Source organism: Triticum aestivum, chromosome 1B, assembly GCF_018294505.1.
Source record: "Triticum aestivum cultivar Chinese Spring chromosome 1B, IWGSC CS RefSeq v2.1, whole genome shotgun sequence".
Classification (NCBI taxonomy): Eukaryota; Viridiplantae; Streptophyta; class Magnoliopsida; order Poales; family Poaceae; genus Triticum; species Triticum aestivum.
Genome location: NC_057795.1, coordinates 693,398,030 through 693,413,729, shown reverse-complemented (window position 1 = coordinate 693,413,729; position 15,700 = coordinate 693,398,030). Strand labels below are relative to the sequence as shown.

The 15,700-nt window shown below is 44.8% G+C and overlaps 1 protein-coding gene across 2 annotated transcripts; it reads left to right on the top strand.

The window, feature by feature from the left end:
- Positions 1-2,177: 2,177 nt before the first annotated feature.
- LOC123101760 (uncharacterized) lies at positions 2,178-4,006 on the top strand. 2 transcript variants are annotated; one of them, XM_044523066.1, is made up of 4 exons: positions 2,178-2,309; positions 2,379-2,489; positions 3,173-3,435; positions 3,539-4,005. In XM_044523066.1, the coding sequence occupies exons 2-4, from the start codon at positions 2,394-2,396 to the stop codon at positions 3,786-3,788; spliced, it is 609 nt and encodes a 202-aa protein (XP_044379001.1). In that variant the 5' UTR covers positions 2,178-2,309; positions 2,379-2,393; the 3' UTR covers positions 3,789-4,005. The 2 variants fall into 2 exon arrangements, with proteins under 2 accessions (XP_044379001.1, XP_044379003.1); XM_044523068.1 differs by having other exon boundaries at positions 2,184-2,309; positions 2,384-2,489; positions 3,539-4,006.
- The last annotated feature ends 11,694 nt before the right edge of the window (positions 4,007-15,700 follow it).

The following is a 15,700-nucleotide window of genomic DNA, read 5'->3' as shown; positions in this document are numbered from 1 at the left end:
AGCGACAAGGCGGGCCAGAACCAACAACGCATGAGGCGTGTACTTGTAGTCACGTTCATTTCTTTTTAATCTGCCTATGCATATAAAAATTGTCAAAATCAAACTTCATAAAGCTAGATCAACTATATAAGAAAAATTATCAACATTCAGAATATGAAATCAATATCATTAGATGCATCATGAAATAAATTTTCACACTATATAACTTTTGTATTGTAAATGTTCATGTTTTTTAAGATAAAGTTGATCAAACTTTTCGTAGTTTGATTTGGAACAAAGTTTATACACAGAGTAAAAAAGAAACGGAAGGAGAGTACGTACTACTCCAACATTTTTTATTTGAGATACGTACGTACATACGTACTAGAGATGCAAGCATGTAATCTGTGTGTTTGAAATGCCCTGCATGAATAAGATCATCTATAATCCAGGGTTGGCAAATTCTGGCTCCCAAACGACCGCGGGCGCATTCGGAGGCGGAAGAACGTAGATCATAAGAGATAGCATAGAACATAGCATTTCAGGCATCAGACATCCACAAAGTTCATCCAAAAGGACCAACGGACTTCAAATTCGACCTAAATAGAACATAAAACAACTACTGCCTCCGTTCCTAAATGTAAGTCTTTGGAGAGATTCCACTATGGACCACATACGAAGCAAAATGAGTGGATCTATACTCTAAAATGCATCTAGATACATCTGTATGTGGTCCATAGTGAAATCTTTACAAAGACTTATATTTAGGAACGGAGGGAGTATAAAACATAAAAATAGATAAAGGGGCCAACCGGAGTTCACCACTTCTTGCCCGAGCCCTTGCCCTTGGGATTGGCGGTGCGGCCCATCTCCTCCATATACGCGTCGGCGGCGGAAGGGTTGTCGTCGTCGTCCATGGTGGTGCTGCTCTCCGATGCGGACGAAATGCACCTAGAGAGGCGGCAGAGGAGGCGATGTTGTTCCTTCGCGCGGCGGGTAGCATTGGCGGCGGCGGTCTCCTTCTCTCGAGCGAGGAGCTCGGACGCCTCGCGAACGAGGTGGAGGCGCCACGTGTCAGTCTGCTCCGTGGTCAGAGACCACCGCATGACCTCGCGGATGAGCGCCTCCTCTGGGTTGACGGCGACGGAGCGTGCCTGCTGGCAACAAGAGCAGAATGCCGCCAAAGCCGTCGTTGCCGCTCATGTCGGGCCGCATTCGCCTCCGACTCAGGCACGCGCATCCGCGCTGGAGCCGCGGGCACGAGCACCCACCGTTGCCCGGGTGATGCGCGCGCCGGAGGGAAAGGGGAGACGCATGCGCTCCAGATTTTGAGCGGCGCGGAGCGGGACGGGCTACCGCGACCCACATTCTGTCAGCGGGATGTGGAGGAGCTTGCGATGGACGTGAGGGAGTTTAAGCTCCTGCCGGTGTCCACCCGCGAGTGCTTGGTGGTGATGCGTAGCGCGAGCTCCTCGTCGTCCGGTGTATCGAAGCTAGATCCGCCGTCCTCCTCTTTGACGAGACCGTCCTAGTCGATGTGATCGGGCACGCTGCCGAAGCACTCATGAAGTTGGTCATGGCAGAGGGGAGGGTAGGGTTTGGAAGGAAGCGGAGGCGACAAGGAGGACGGAGAAGACAATTGTGGACTGATGTTTGACTAGGATTCGTTGGACGGGATGGGTTTTTTGAAGGGGCGACGTGGGCCCTAGCGGGCTAAGCCGACGTGACGGGCGCGCTCGGGCATCTCCGTATCCACTCCATATACGAGACTGGACACGGAGCTTGCCAGTCAGTCCGGGCGTTTCAGCCGGATTTGGAGCGCCCGGTTTAGTGCCGCTTTTGCGTCCGGTCATTTGACCGACTGCCTGTGCAAATGTTTGGGACGGATTTGGGGCCCGGTCCTTCTCAAAATATAAGACGCCGATTGACTTTTCTAATCTTCGTTGTATAACGCTTTGACTGTAATTTTCATGTATTGTATTCCTATAAAATTAGTATACAGATATATGAAATAAAATTATTTTGTGAGACAAATACGATAGTGCCATTTACACATGTTCAATCCATGTATTTTGATATATATATATATATAGTCAAAGTCGTGCATCAAAAACCGTGTGTAGTCAATCGCGCCTTATATTTTAGGAAGGAGGAAGTACTAGGAAAAAGCTGACGTAGCTCGATTGACTACCTGCGCCCGCGCGGAAAACGCGGCGAGTTTTAATTTGGAAAACAGAACGTCGCATGCATAGCTTCATTACGTACGTGCGTGTGCACAAGGAAAAAGAAAAAAAGCGACGACGCGTGGAACCCTAACCCTAAGAGGCAAGGTATTCCCTTACGGTTGTACCTCAAGCTTGGGTGATTCGCCCTACACCTTTCACCTTTGTTGTTTGCAGTGCAGGCCTGCGACGATGGCTGCGTCTCTCCGCGCGGCGGCGACCACGAGGATCCCGCGTCCGTCGGTGCTTCGAGGGCAGGGGCTTCGCCGGCTCGTCCACGCCGAGGATGTATGTATCTTCTTCTCTGTCCCATCCCATATCCGGCTCGCTATTTTCCTAGTAGGTCCCGACGTCTGGTTGTTGGTGGAGCTCCTCACCTCTTCTCTGCTCTCTGCCTCTCTCCATACCATTGTATACTACAGTAGTATATCACAGGGATGCACGGGTATCATCCTTAAAACAGGCATATTTTTCATTGATTTCCATTAGTAGCTACAAGATAGCATGAATAATCCGTTGATAGTTTCGTAAAATCGGCATAATTTTGTCTCCAATGAGTTTCACGTTTTCCTGTGCCATGGCATTGGTAGATCGATGATCAACTGACTTGCTTGAATGCCCTTGATATTTTGGTAAAATCGACACAGTTTGGTCTCCAACGAGTTCTATAATTTGGTGTCATTCGTAGATATGATCAACTGTCTAGCATGAATGCCCTTGATATTTTGCTAAAAATCGAGGACTTTTTGTCTCCCAACTAATTTTATGCTTTGCTATACCATTGGTAGATAATCATCTGCCTAGCATGGATGCGTTGATATGTCGGTAAAATCGACATATTTTTTTGTCTCCATCTAGTTTTATGTACTCCAATGCAAGATATAAGGTGTGTTTGGCTCTACGTAGACAACATGTCTTGTGAACATTATTTTGCTTATCAGTTGATCTCAATGCTGCTTATGTGTTTCTAGCTTTCCAAATCCATCCTCCCCTTAGACAAGGAACAACGTGGTCCGCTAGTCCGGCGGATGGGGGAGCTGATGCGTTTGCAGGCTTCCAAATTCACCCACGCCATGAAGGAGGAACACCGTGCGGAGCTAGTCCAGCTGAAGAAGGAGCAATTGTACGAAGTCATTGCCCTTGTCGACGCCGATTCTAAAACCTCCTTGCGGGACAAGAGTCTGCTCAAGGACCTCTCTACCCAAATCGAGCCTAGACCACATGACCCTCAATGGTACGATATATCAACCACATGGAAACATATATGTTTTTTTTCTTCTCCTATAGTTCATATATACAATAAGTAATTCTTACCGTCTCATCCCACCCACCTGTAGGCGGAAGATAACCAGGAGCAAGAAGGTGACCAAGTGGACTGCTTTGGCGGGTATTCTTGCTATTAATGCTCTCGGTTATTGTGCCCTGCCTTCCGGTCCTGAAATAGTGAAGTATGACGGATATCTTGTAACCGTGGAGAGTCTTCCCTTGATACGACAATATCAGCACGCTGCTGAGAGAGCGCGTAAGCAAGATGGATATCAGCATGTTGCTACTTCTGTGGGACTGGACAAGCAAGAGGAGATGTGAACAAGCAAAAGGGATGAAGATGACATGCATGCATCTTGTTTCATGGAGAAGCAGGACTGCAGTCTTTTCCACCTAGAACTTGATGAGACATGGTGTGGTATCCTTTCGGTCTAGAACTTTGAGTAATATTATTATTTGATGATCTCTGATAGCATTTTGTAATAATTTTATTACTTTCTATTTGAATAAAAAAAGAGTATGCATTGTTGGATGGATGCTCGATCAGCGTTATGTATTGTCTTCATCGAACCAACATTGTAAAAAAAAAAGAGTATATGCTTGTCACCTACTCCGACGCCGACTGGGCCGGCTGCCCCGACAAGCGCAAGTCCACCTCTGGTTACTACTTCCTTGGCGGCAATCTTCTCACATGGTTCTCGAAGAGGCAGAACATTGTCTCCCGCTCGTGCGTCGAGGCCGAGTACCACGCGGTTGCCAATGCAGTTGCCGAGTCCGTATGGCTACGCCAGCTTCTCGGCGAGCTTCACCAACCTCCCTCGCGAGCTATGGTAGTCTATTGTGACAACGTCAACGCCGTCTACATGTCGAGCAACCCGGTGCAAGACCAATGAACGAAGCACATCGAGATCGATCTACACTTCGTACGTGAGCGCGTCGCTCTTGGTGAGATCCGTGTCCTCCACGTACCCACGAGCTTGCAGTTTGCGGACATCTTCACCAAAGGGCTTCCGACGCGTGTCTTCGACGACTTCAGGTCCAGCCTCAACATCGGCCAACCCCACGTTTTGGCTGCGGAGGGTGTTCGACCACGCATGCACGTCGCCCTTCTGGTGGCTAACGGCTCCTACATCGAGTCCCTCGCGAGTCCAACAGCTAGAGCAGGTCATGCGCCATCGTGCGCCCGCACGTCCTGCCATGCAAGACTGCGGTTGTACTCTCCTTCTCGCCAACCAAGTGGGTCACTTGGGTGTGAGTGTCCACTATGATCCATATATATATACTCACTGCCTCGGGTTGACTTGGGTAACCTGACCATGAAGTCCATGCAAATATCATCTCACTTCCGCTGCCAGATGTGCAAAGATTGTAGTAATCCAACGCCTCTAAGATTTAGCTTTAACCCTGTTGCATACATCGTCACAAGCGACATAATATGCAATGTCAAGACTGCATGCTCACACAACATATGTGGACACATGTGTAGCTGAAACACACATATATGTCCTTCCTTGGAACAGTTCGTGATTATGACAAGACTGTTATGAGCCTGTCCCATAGGTGTAATTTTGAGATACTGCCAACTTGGGGCAACAACAAAAAAACTATTACTAGTGCTGGTGATTTACATGTGGCGTGCTAGAGAAGACCAAGTATCTTATACTGGAAACTACCCATGGCACATTTTGACTTCCATCCGGAGAATTCTGGATAGCATACCCAAAATTTACTCAGAATGGGACCAAAATTATGTATATGTCATACCTTTTGATTGGTGATGAATACCGTCTGTCTTCCTACTGGTTTGATCCCTAACAAAATAAGGGTTGCGCAATTGACGCATACTTCTTGTTGCTGATATTCAATCCAGGCCAATAATTGCCTTCAAACCAGATGTGCCTAACAAAATGTAGATGGCTGAGAATTACATATGATTTAACTCTACTTCCAAACCTTTGCAATCCTCATTGATTCTTCGGGTCGAATGCCAAGTTGATGAGCAACATCCATAAGGGGAAATAATTTATCAAATTCAAAAATGTTCTCGGAATTGAAAAGAGTATTCGTGAATTCAAAGAATGTTCACGTATTCAAAAAATGATTTTCAACAAAGTTCATGGATTCGAAAAATTATCGTGAATTTTTTGAAAACCATTCAATAAAATCAAAAAATGATCACGAATTACATAAAAAAGTTCATCAATTCAAAAAATGTTGGCTAATTCAAAATATATTAATAAATTCATAAAAAAGTTCATGCATTACATAAATATATCCGTCAAACAAAAAACACTTAGTGAAGGTAAAAAAAATTCCAAAAAATATTTGTTGATTGAAAATAAAAATTCTGATTCTGAAAAAACAGGAGATTCAGGAAATTCAAAAAAATGTTCTTGAATTTATGAAAACATGTTCTTGAATTCATAAAAGGTTAACTATTTTAAAAAGTGTTCACGAATTTGAAAATGCTCATGGTTACAAGAAAATGTTCATGAATTCAAAAATTAATCATGATTACATTAAGCAATTCACAAAATTTCAAAATATGTCAGGAAATGAAAATAAGAAAATAAAAAGGAAAGAATATAAGAACATAAAATAAATAAGTAAAAGAAAGTAAAAGGATAAATTAAATATAAAGGAAAGAACAAAAATGAAAAAAAACACACAAAATTGGTCTGGAAAGGTTTTATGTGTGTACATGGGCGCTAACCAGCGATCAGCGTGTCCCTGTGTAACATCCACGCAAGCGCTAGCGACAGCTTGCTGGGCGCCTGAAGCATTATATAGGAATTGCGATCCGGCTATTACAGTTTTCTCTTTATTGGACCTAGTAATTTGTACATATACTACCCTTAATTTTTAGGAGCCTTACTCGACGAGTCGTACAGCTTTGCATGCTATATCGCCATAGCCTCATCGACCGTCTGGCCCATTGAGCGGAAGCATTCCTAATGGATTTTAGGCCATGTACAATGCAAGGCGCTTAAGGAAGGTACTTAGATAAATGAATCGATGTTCGTTAAGCATCGATTTTTATTTATACAGGATAAACACTAAATTAGGCGTCTCAACTATATAAATAGACATTGGTGCTTTAGAAAATCCCGGTTATTTTTCTAATCAGCTCCCCAAGCACCTAGCATTGTACAAGGCCTTATAAGCTATCAGATGTTTTTTCCTTCTTCCTATTTTTAGCCTCCTTTTTTTTACATTTTTGTTTCTTCTTTTTTTACTCTTTTATTTTTAAATTCATAATTTTTTAAAATAATTGTTTTTACCACTTTTTGTGTTATTTTCATAATTTCAAAACATGTTTATAATTTCCAAAAAACGATCTTTTGTAAAAAAATTCCCATATTTAAAATCTATTTGTCTTATCAATAAATGTTCTAAATTTCAAAATTTATTAACAATTTCAAAAGTTTTCGCATTTTCAAAAAAACTCGTTTGGGATGTCAAATGTTGATCGTTATTTTCAAAAAATTGTTCACTGCATATTAAAAAATCATTGCAATTAAGAAAAATGTTCGTAGTATATTAAATAATTGTTTAGTGTGCATTTTGTTAAATATTCACAGTATATAAAAAAAGTTCAATATACTCCCTCCAATCCATATTATTTGCCGCTCAAACGAAGTATCTAGTACATCATTCGAAACAGATTGTTCACCAGGACCTTTTTCCAAAGATTACTTTTAAATCCTTGACCATATCAAGTACATCATCACCAGTACGGTGGCGAGGCTTCTTCTGGTGATCTGCCTCACCTTTGAAATGCTTGCCTTTCTTTCTTACGGGATGCCTGCTCGGAAGAAATCAACGATGCCCCATGTACACATACTTGTGTGCCAAATATATACTGTCGGTATCATCTAAACAGTGCGTGCATTCACGGTATCCCTTGTTTGTCTGTCCTGAAAGTTTACTGAGAGTAGGCCAATCATTGATTGTCACAAACAGCAACACATGTAGGTCAAATTCCTCATGTCCGTGCTCATCCCACACACGTACACCTTTTTCATACCATAGCTGTAAGAGTTCTTCAACTAATGACCTTAGATACACATCAATGTCGTTGCCGGGTTGCTAAGGGCCTTGGATGAGCACTGCCATTATAATGAACTTTCGCTTCATGCACAACCAAGGACGAAGGTTATACATACATAGAGTCACAGGCCAGGTGCTATGATTGCTGCTCTGCTCCCCAAAAAGATTAATGTCATCTGCGCTTAGACCAAACCATACTTTCCTTGCGTCATCTGCAAAGTCCTTCCACTTTCTCTCGATTTTTCTCCATTGCGACCCGTCAGCAGGTACTCTCAACTTTCCGTCTTTCTTACGGTCTTCTTTGTGCCATCGCATCAACTTAGCATGCTCTTTGTTCTGAAACAAACGTTTCAACCGTGGTATTATAGGAGCATACTACATCACCATGGAAGGAATCTTCTTCCTGGGGCGCTCGCCCTCAACATCACCAGGGTCATCGTTGTTGATCTTATAGAGCAATGCATCGCATACCGGGCATGCATTCAAATCCTCGTACTCACCGCGGTAGAGGATGCAGTCATTAGGGCATGCATGTATCTTCTGCACCTCTAATCCTAGAGGGCAGACAACCTTATTTGCTTCGTATATATTGTTGGGCAATTCGTTGTCCTTTGAAAGCATCTTCTTTAACATTATAAGCAATTTTTCAAATCCCTTGTCAGATACACCATTCTCTGCCTTCTATTGCAGCAATTTCAGTGCGGTGCCCAACTTTTTCTTGTCATCTTTGCAATTTGGGTACAACAATTTCTTGTAATCCTCTAACAGGCGCTACAACTTCAGCCTCTCCCTTTCACTAGCGTAATTTCTCTTTGCATCGGCAATGGCGCAACCAAGATCATCAGCGGGATCATCTGATGCATCTTCTTCAGCTTCTTCCCGCATTGCTGGCTTAGCTACTTCCCCAATTATTGATCGTATTCAGGGAACCCATGGCCAGGATAGCTTTCGGCATCCTCTTCTTTTTCTTTCTCTTTCATTAGGACCCCTCTTTCTCTGTGCTTGGTCCAACAGTTATAGTCGGACATGAAACCAGACTCAAATAGGTGGACGTGAATGGTTCTTGAGTTAGAGGAATTTTGATCATTCTTACAGTCAGCACATGGACAACACATAAAACCATCCGCCCATTTGTTTTCCTCAGCTGCAATCAGAAAAGTATGCATGCCTTTAATGAACTAGGGAGAACATCGGTTATCGTACATCCATTGCCGTCTCATCTTCATTACACAACACCGAAAAGACCAAATTAATACAAGTTCATACACACTTATTCTCATAAAACAACATACAAATTCTCTAGCTAAAGCATTTAAATGCAACAACAAATGCGATCAAGATCGCAACTATAAGGTAACAATTGATCCAACAGCATAATGATACCAAACCTCACTATTAATGTCATATTTTCTAATTTTTCTAATCTTCAAGCGCATTGCATCCATCTTGATCTTGTGATCATCGACGACATCGGCAACATGCAACTCCAATTCCGTCTTCTCCTCCTCAATTCTTTTCAATTTATTCTTCAAATACTCGTTTTCTTGTTCAACTAAATTTAACCTCTCGACAAGAGGGTCGGTTGGAATTTCCGATTCACATACCTCCTAGATAAAAACTTCTATGTCACGTTGGTCGGCATAATTGTCATAAACACGAAATGCAACAAATAGTTATAAAATAACTATCTAAATCACACACTATGTATAATATATATACCACATCTGAATCACAAACCAGACGAGGGCTGACGGGGACGGATATCAAAACCATGCCACTATGTATAACAAACAACGTACAGATAAGAAAATTATACAAGTAACTATCTAAATCACACAAACATGATTTTTTTATAAAAAGGATAAGAACAAGAGGCTCACCAAGGTGGTGCCGGTGACGGGGCGGTGGGGGTGATCAACGGTGGTTAGGACGGGGACGGGAAGGCACTAAGTAAGCCACACTTACACATGCAAACTAAGAAGTTAATTTGAGCTCAAATTGCATATAAGTCAAATAAACTACCATATATAAAAACTCTCAAACTAAAACCCACAAATCACCATACTTATAGAGCATTGCAAGAGCTAATCTAGCAATGAGAGATGAAAGGACAAAGTTCCTAGCCTTTGTGAACACTTGGATGGATGGGGTGCCTTCAAACCTTGACAAATTTTCAAAAATGGAGGATGAGCTTGAGCAAGAGGGGAAGAACGGAGAGGAGAGAAAAGGGGAAGAACAGAGAGCCCGATCGCGGGCTGGACGAAGGGTTTATATAGGAACATCTTTAGTCCCGGTTCATGATACAAACCGGGACTAAAGGTGAGCCTCTAGTACCGATTCGTGCCACAAACCGAGACTAAAGGGGCTCGTGGGGCCCTAGCCTGCCACCACCCCTTTAGTCCCGGTTCGTGTCACGACTAGTACCAGAGGCCCAACATGAACCGGGACTAATGATGTCCGCCCCCTAGTCGTTGGAACCGGCAATAATTGTCACATTTGTGCCGGTTCGTCTACAAACCGGGACTAATGTGTCTCATGTCAAGTAGTTTTTCTACTAGTGCCTAGACGCCCAGGCCCTACTCCAGCTCTGATGTGATCCTCCACCTCTCTCCAAGGCCGCTGCTCAGGCCCTCCTCCTCCACCTCCGGTGCCAGACTCCACCTCCACCTCTCGGCTTCTGTTGGCCATGGGGACAACCACACGCAGCGTCTGATACGTCTCCAACGTATCTATAATTTATGAAGTATTCATGCTATTATATTATCCATCTAGGATGTTTTATATGCATTTATATGCCATTTTATATGATTTTTGGGACTAACCTATTAACTTAGAGCCCAGTGCCAGTTCCTGTTTTCTCCTTGTTTTTGAGTTTTACAGAAAAGGAATACCAAACGGAGTCCAATTGATGTGCCAATTTTTGATGATTTTTTTGGACCAAAAGAAGACCACGGAGCATTGGAGTTGGGCCAGAAGAGTCCCGGGCTGCCCACGAGAGTGCCCTCCCCCTCCTAGGGCGCGCCCCCTGTCTCGTGGATAGCCCGAAGACCCCCCCCCCGACGTGAAACCAACGCCAAAAATTTCTATAAATAGAGAAACCTTCGGGAATTAACCTAGATCGGAAGTTCCACCGCCGCAAGCCTCTGTAGCCACGAGAAATCAATCTAGGCCCTCTCCGGCACCCTGCCGGAGGGGGCCATCATCACCTGAGGCCATGGAGGAGGATCTCGGAGGGGCCATCATCGCCATGAAGGCCAAGGACCAGAGGGGGAAAGCCATGGAGAAGGAAGCACAAGGGGGAGAACCTCTCCTTCTCTCTCTTGGTGGCACCGGAGTGCCATCGGGAGGGGAATCATCGCCGCGGTGATCGTCTTCATCAACACCACCATCATCATCACCATCCTCATCTCTTTTATGCGGTTCACTCTCCCGCACCCCGCTGTAATCCCTACTTGAACATGGTGCTTTATGCTACATATTATGATCCAATGATGTGTTGCCATCCTATGATGTTTGGAGTAGATATCTTTTGTCTTTGGGTTGATTGATGATCTAGATTGGTATGAGTTGTATGTTTTACTTTGATGCTGTCCTATGGTGCCCTCCGTGTCGCGCAAGCGTGAGGGATTCCCGCTGTAGGGTGTTGCAATACGTTCATGATTCGCTTATAGTGGGTTGGTGAGTGACTGAAACACAAACCCGAGTAAGGGGGTTGTTGTGTATGGGAATAAAGAGGACTTGATGCTTTAATGCTATGGTTGGGTTTTACCTTAATGATCTTTAGTATTTGCGGACGCTTGCTAGAGTTCCAATCATAAGTGCATATGATCCAAGTAGAGAAAGTATGTTAGCTTTTGCCTCTCCCTCATATGAAATTGCAATAGTGATCACCGGTCTTGTTAAAAATTGCCTAGGACAATTCCGCACACCGATCCACCATTATTCCACACTCGCTATTTATATTATTTAGTAATATATTCTAACTTTATGATAACAACACCTACTTTTATATTTTAGCTCTCCGATATCATACATAGTTATCCTCTTTATACCCACAACACAGTTTTATTTTTTGTTTCTAGTTGGAAGCAAACGTTCGGTGCATGTAGAGTCGTATCAGTGGCAGATAGGGCTTGAGAGAATATTGATCTTACCTTTGGCTCCTTGTGGGTTAGACACTCCATACTTATCACTTCCACCTTTGGGAATTGCTACGATGATTCCCTGCACTTGGGGATTATCAAGCTCTTTTCTGGCGCCGTTGTCGGGGAGCAATACCGTGGGGTTGATATTTTCGTGTGTGCTTGTTTGCTTTCTTCACTAAGTAGATTTTGTTTTTCCTTTTTGTTTCTGTTTAGTTGTGGGTGAAACATACAAAAATGTTTTTTAAAAAGAATGAAAATATCAAAAAATATTTACTTGCCTCTCCTGGCTAAAAAGTTTTTCAAAAAGAGAAGTGATTGGAAAGTTATGCATTGAAGAAGTGAGGGTCAACCTTGAGCACTTGTGTTCATGCTCACGGAAACAATGTAGAATTTTTCATGGAAGTTTCTCTGTAAATAATTATCCCCTTGTATATATTCATTATATTATAAAAATAATGTGCCAAGCTTTGGTTTTAGTATGATAAGATTGCTTGAGCACGGTACTACCGCCCCCACGCGGCAGTAATTTTTTACTGCTGTCTGGGAGAGCGGTACTACTGCTTTGGTGCGGTACTTCTACCCAAGCGGTACTACCGCGATGATGTGCGGTACTACCGCGCCGTCACCAACGCGTGGGATAAGGACGGGCAGGGGGAGTTCTAACTCCCCCATACCCATTCATCAGTTTCCCCACTTCATCTCTCTCTCTCCCTCGCTCAAGACCGGGGCCGGCGTCCTTCGCCGGATCTCCGCCTCCGGCTGCTCTCCTGCGATTCCGTCCGGTGGGATCGTTCCCCACGTGCTCTTGCATTGGACCAAGGTCTTTCCCCAACTCCCTCTCGTTTTGGTTGTTTTCTTTGCCTCTAGGTTTTTGGGGGAGACTTGTGTGTTCCTGAGATTTTTAGGCTAAAATCTATGCAAGAGTAGGATGTATGTGGAGAACAAAAACAGAAACTTTGGCTGTACTGCATGAATTTACATTTTTTACTGGAAAGTCAAATGGGTCTGAAATTTTTTGCACATTACTTCTGTACAAATTGTTCAAATTTTCAAATTTATTTCATAATTTTAGGAGTTACAGAAGTTTACTAAACTTCCAGATTACTACAGACTGTCCTGTTCTTGACAGATTTTGTTTTTCGTGTGTTGTTTGCTTATTTTGATGCATCTATGGCTAGTATGTAAGGGTATGAACCATAGAGAAGTTGGAATACAGTAGGTTTAACACCAATATAAACAAAGAATGAGTTAATTACAGTACCTTAAAGTGGTAGTTTGCTTTATTACACTAACGGATCTCACAAGTTTTGTTTAAGTTTTTTTGAATGAAGTGTTTGAAGAACGAGGAGTTACCGATGTGAGAAGAATAAAGAGAGACAAGAGTTCAAGCTTGGGGATGCCCAAGGCACCCCAAGTAAATAATTCAAAGGATATTCAAGCATCTAAGCTTGGGGATGCCCCGGTTGGCATCCCATCTTTCTTCTTCAACAAATATCGGTATACCTCGGTTTTTGTTTTGTTCACATTGTTTGTGCCCTTTGTGTTTTTGTTTTTCTTTAAGAATCATGCTAGTATGAGATATCTCTTCATTGATTTATAGAATACTTCATGTGCTTCACTTATATCTTTTAAGTATGATCTTATAGAATTGCTCTTTGTGCTTCACTTAAATCGTTTGAGTATGGTCTTATGGAATGCTTCATGCGCTTCACTTATATATTTTGAGCTTGGATATTGGCTAGTCTATATTAATTGTAGAATGCTCCAGGAACTTCACTTATATCTTTTGGAGTATGAATAATACTATAATTTAAAGTGGGTTTGGAAGAGTGTCAACTTTAGGAATTAGTGATCCCACTATCTTGGAGGGTGTTGAATCTTCGTACGATATTTATGGAAGTGGATTTGGAAGAGTGTCAACTTTAGTTAGTATTCCACTATTTCGGAAGAGGTTCCAATTGAGTATGAAACAAAGTTGCTATCCATGATGCTACTGAAAATTATTATGAGGGAGGAATATGTGCTTGTAGGAGTTGCAATAATATCAAGTTTCCTCTCTTTGTGCTTAAAGTTTTGAAGTTATACTTGTTCTGCCTTCCTATGCTAGTTGACTTTTGTTCCTATGTGCTAGTCATATTCTTCATGATGCTCTCTTTGTGTTTCAACTCTTTTCTTTTATGCGAGCATCATTGAAATCATCATGCCTAGCTAAAAGGCATTAAAGAAAAGCGCTTGTTGGGAGACAACCCAATATTTGCCTGTCGGTGTACTAGAGTAGGGGTACCCTAGTATCCCGAACTTGTGCACGGGCAGTCGCAACACGCCGCGGTAAGGCTTGCCGGGTGACCGCCAAGGTCCTCCGTGGCTCCTTTGGAGCCATTCAAGAACAAAGTATTCAAGCCAAGGAGACGAGGCCCCGGCAAGAGGAGCTTGTCGGGAAGGCCAACCGAGGCATCTCAAGGAACTTGCCGCGACGCGCCATGCATCCCGGCAAGGCCCGACGAGCGACAAGCTTCCGGACGCGACAAGACAACGACCTCGGCAAGGCGCTTGCCGCGGCAAGCTACCACTCTGTACCCACGCTCCAGCACATCCACCAACATGTCGCCCTGGGATCTTTCCAGGCGCGCGTGGCGAGAGGCTGTGCAGCCAGCGGTGCGAGGTGGCAAGCGACGCTGACAAGATTGCCATCATGGCAAGCGGTGGCGCCCCTGGCGGTCCCTTTTTGCACTGTTTGGGCGACACAGACGGGTATTTAATGCCTTTGTCCCCTGCCGTCAGGGTTAGGTATGTACACTGTACAAGTAGTTGTACCAACCGCAACACATTTCCATTTTTGCCCTTGTCTACGTTGCCACCTGTCGGTGACCCCTTGAGCATATAAAAGGAGGCCCATGCGCAACGTAGAGGGGGGTTCGAGAGGTTCGAAGCCAGAAAGCACTCATGCTCGGTCTCATTAGCAGCTAGTGTGTACTGTAGCATCTAGCGCTCCCGAGCAAGAACTCAATACAATCAGACATGCAGCAGTAGGAGTATTATCTCTCCGGAGAGCTCCAAAGCTGGGTAAACCGCTCGTGTGCTTCGCCTCGATCTGCTCTTCGTGCGATCTCCGCCCCCCGCCGAACCGAAAGGGGCCCGGTCCGCCGGCCCCATAGGTGTCCGCGGGTCAGCCTTCCACGACATCTATGGCGCGCCAGGTAGGGGGCGTCGAGGTTGTGTGAACCTGATCTGGCATCCACGCGAGCTAGATCTTCATCTTCTTCATCAACATGCCACCGAAGAAGAAGGCTTCGGAGGTGGCTGCTCCGTCCGCGTTGAACCCACCGCCACCGGAGCAAACAGGTGGTGGGGTAGACGCCGGCGGAAGAACGGGCGTCGACGAGGGAGCTCACGGTGCTGCCAGGTCCAAGGACAAGGCCGCGCAGACCTCGGCGTCCGTACATGCACCGCACCCATCCCAGGAGGCGCGGGACCGACAGCGTCATGGTACTCGCGGTACCATACGTTTGTTGGACCAAGATCGAGCTGGTGGATCTCGGGATGCTCAAGACCAGCATGCATGCCATCATGCTGGCACGAGCAAGACACGGTCGCCCGGACGGGATACTGCTCCTTCTAACATAGTTAGAAGTCCGAGCATATCCCGCTCCTCGCATCATTCGCCACTGCCACCCACCACTCCAGCAGAAGCTTTGGCACGAGCTGACCTGCTCCTGGATTACCGTCCAACGGCGGACAAGATCGACGAATGGAGGGCCACCATTCAGAGTCTCATCGTCTTCGCCAACGGCGACACTCCACGGCAGCCGAAAACATCGCAGCCGCGGCAAGACTGCCAGGCGCAAGCCGATGGTGACAAAAACGGTGGGGGTGCCACCACCGTGCACTCTCCGCCCCGAAGGCCAAGATCGCCGACTCGACGGGTCAACCTCGACAGCGACTCCACCGCGTCATCAGATCCACGAGCTCGTCGTGATCAGCGCCAAGTTCTTCATGAACGACATCAAGAAGACGCTCGTACTCGCATCGAGCGTCGAA

Bases quoted from the DNA above. Each gene is read 5' to 3' on its own strand.
- LOC123101760 (XM_044523068.1), top strand. From the start codon at position 2,394: ATGGCTGCGTCTCTCCGCGCGGCGGCGACCACGAGGATCCCGCGTCCG. The intron at 2,490-3,172 runs GTATGTATCTTC...ATGTGTTTCTAG, and splicing joins GGCTCGTCCACGCCGAGGAT to CTTTCCAAATCCATCCTCCC. The intron at 3,436-3,538 runs GTACGATATATC...ACCCACCTGTAG, and splicing joins AGACCACATGACCCTCAATG to GCGGAAGATAACCAGGAGCA.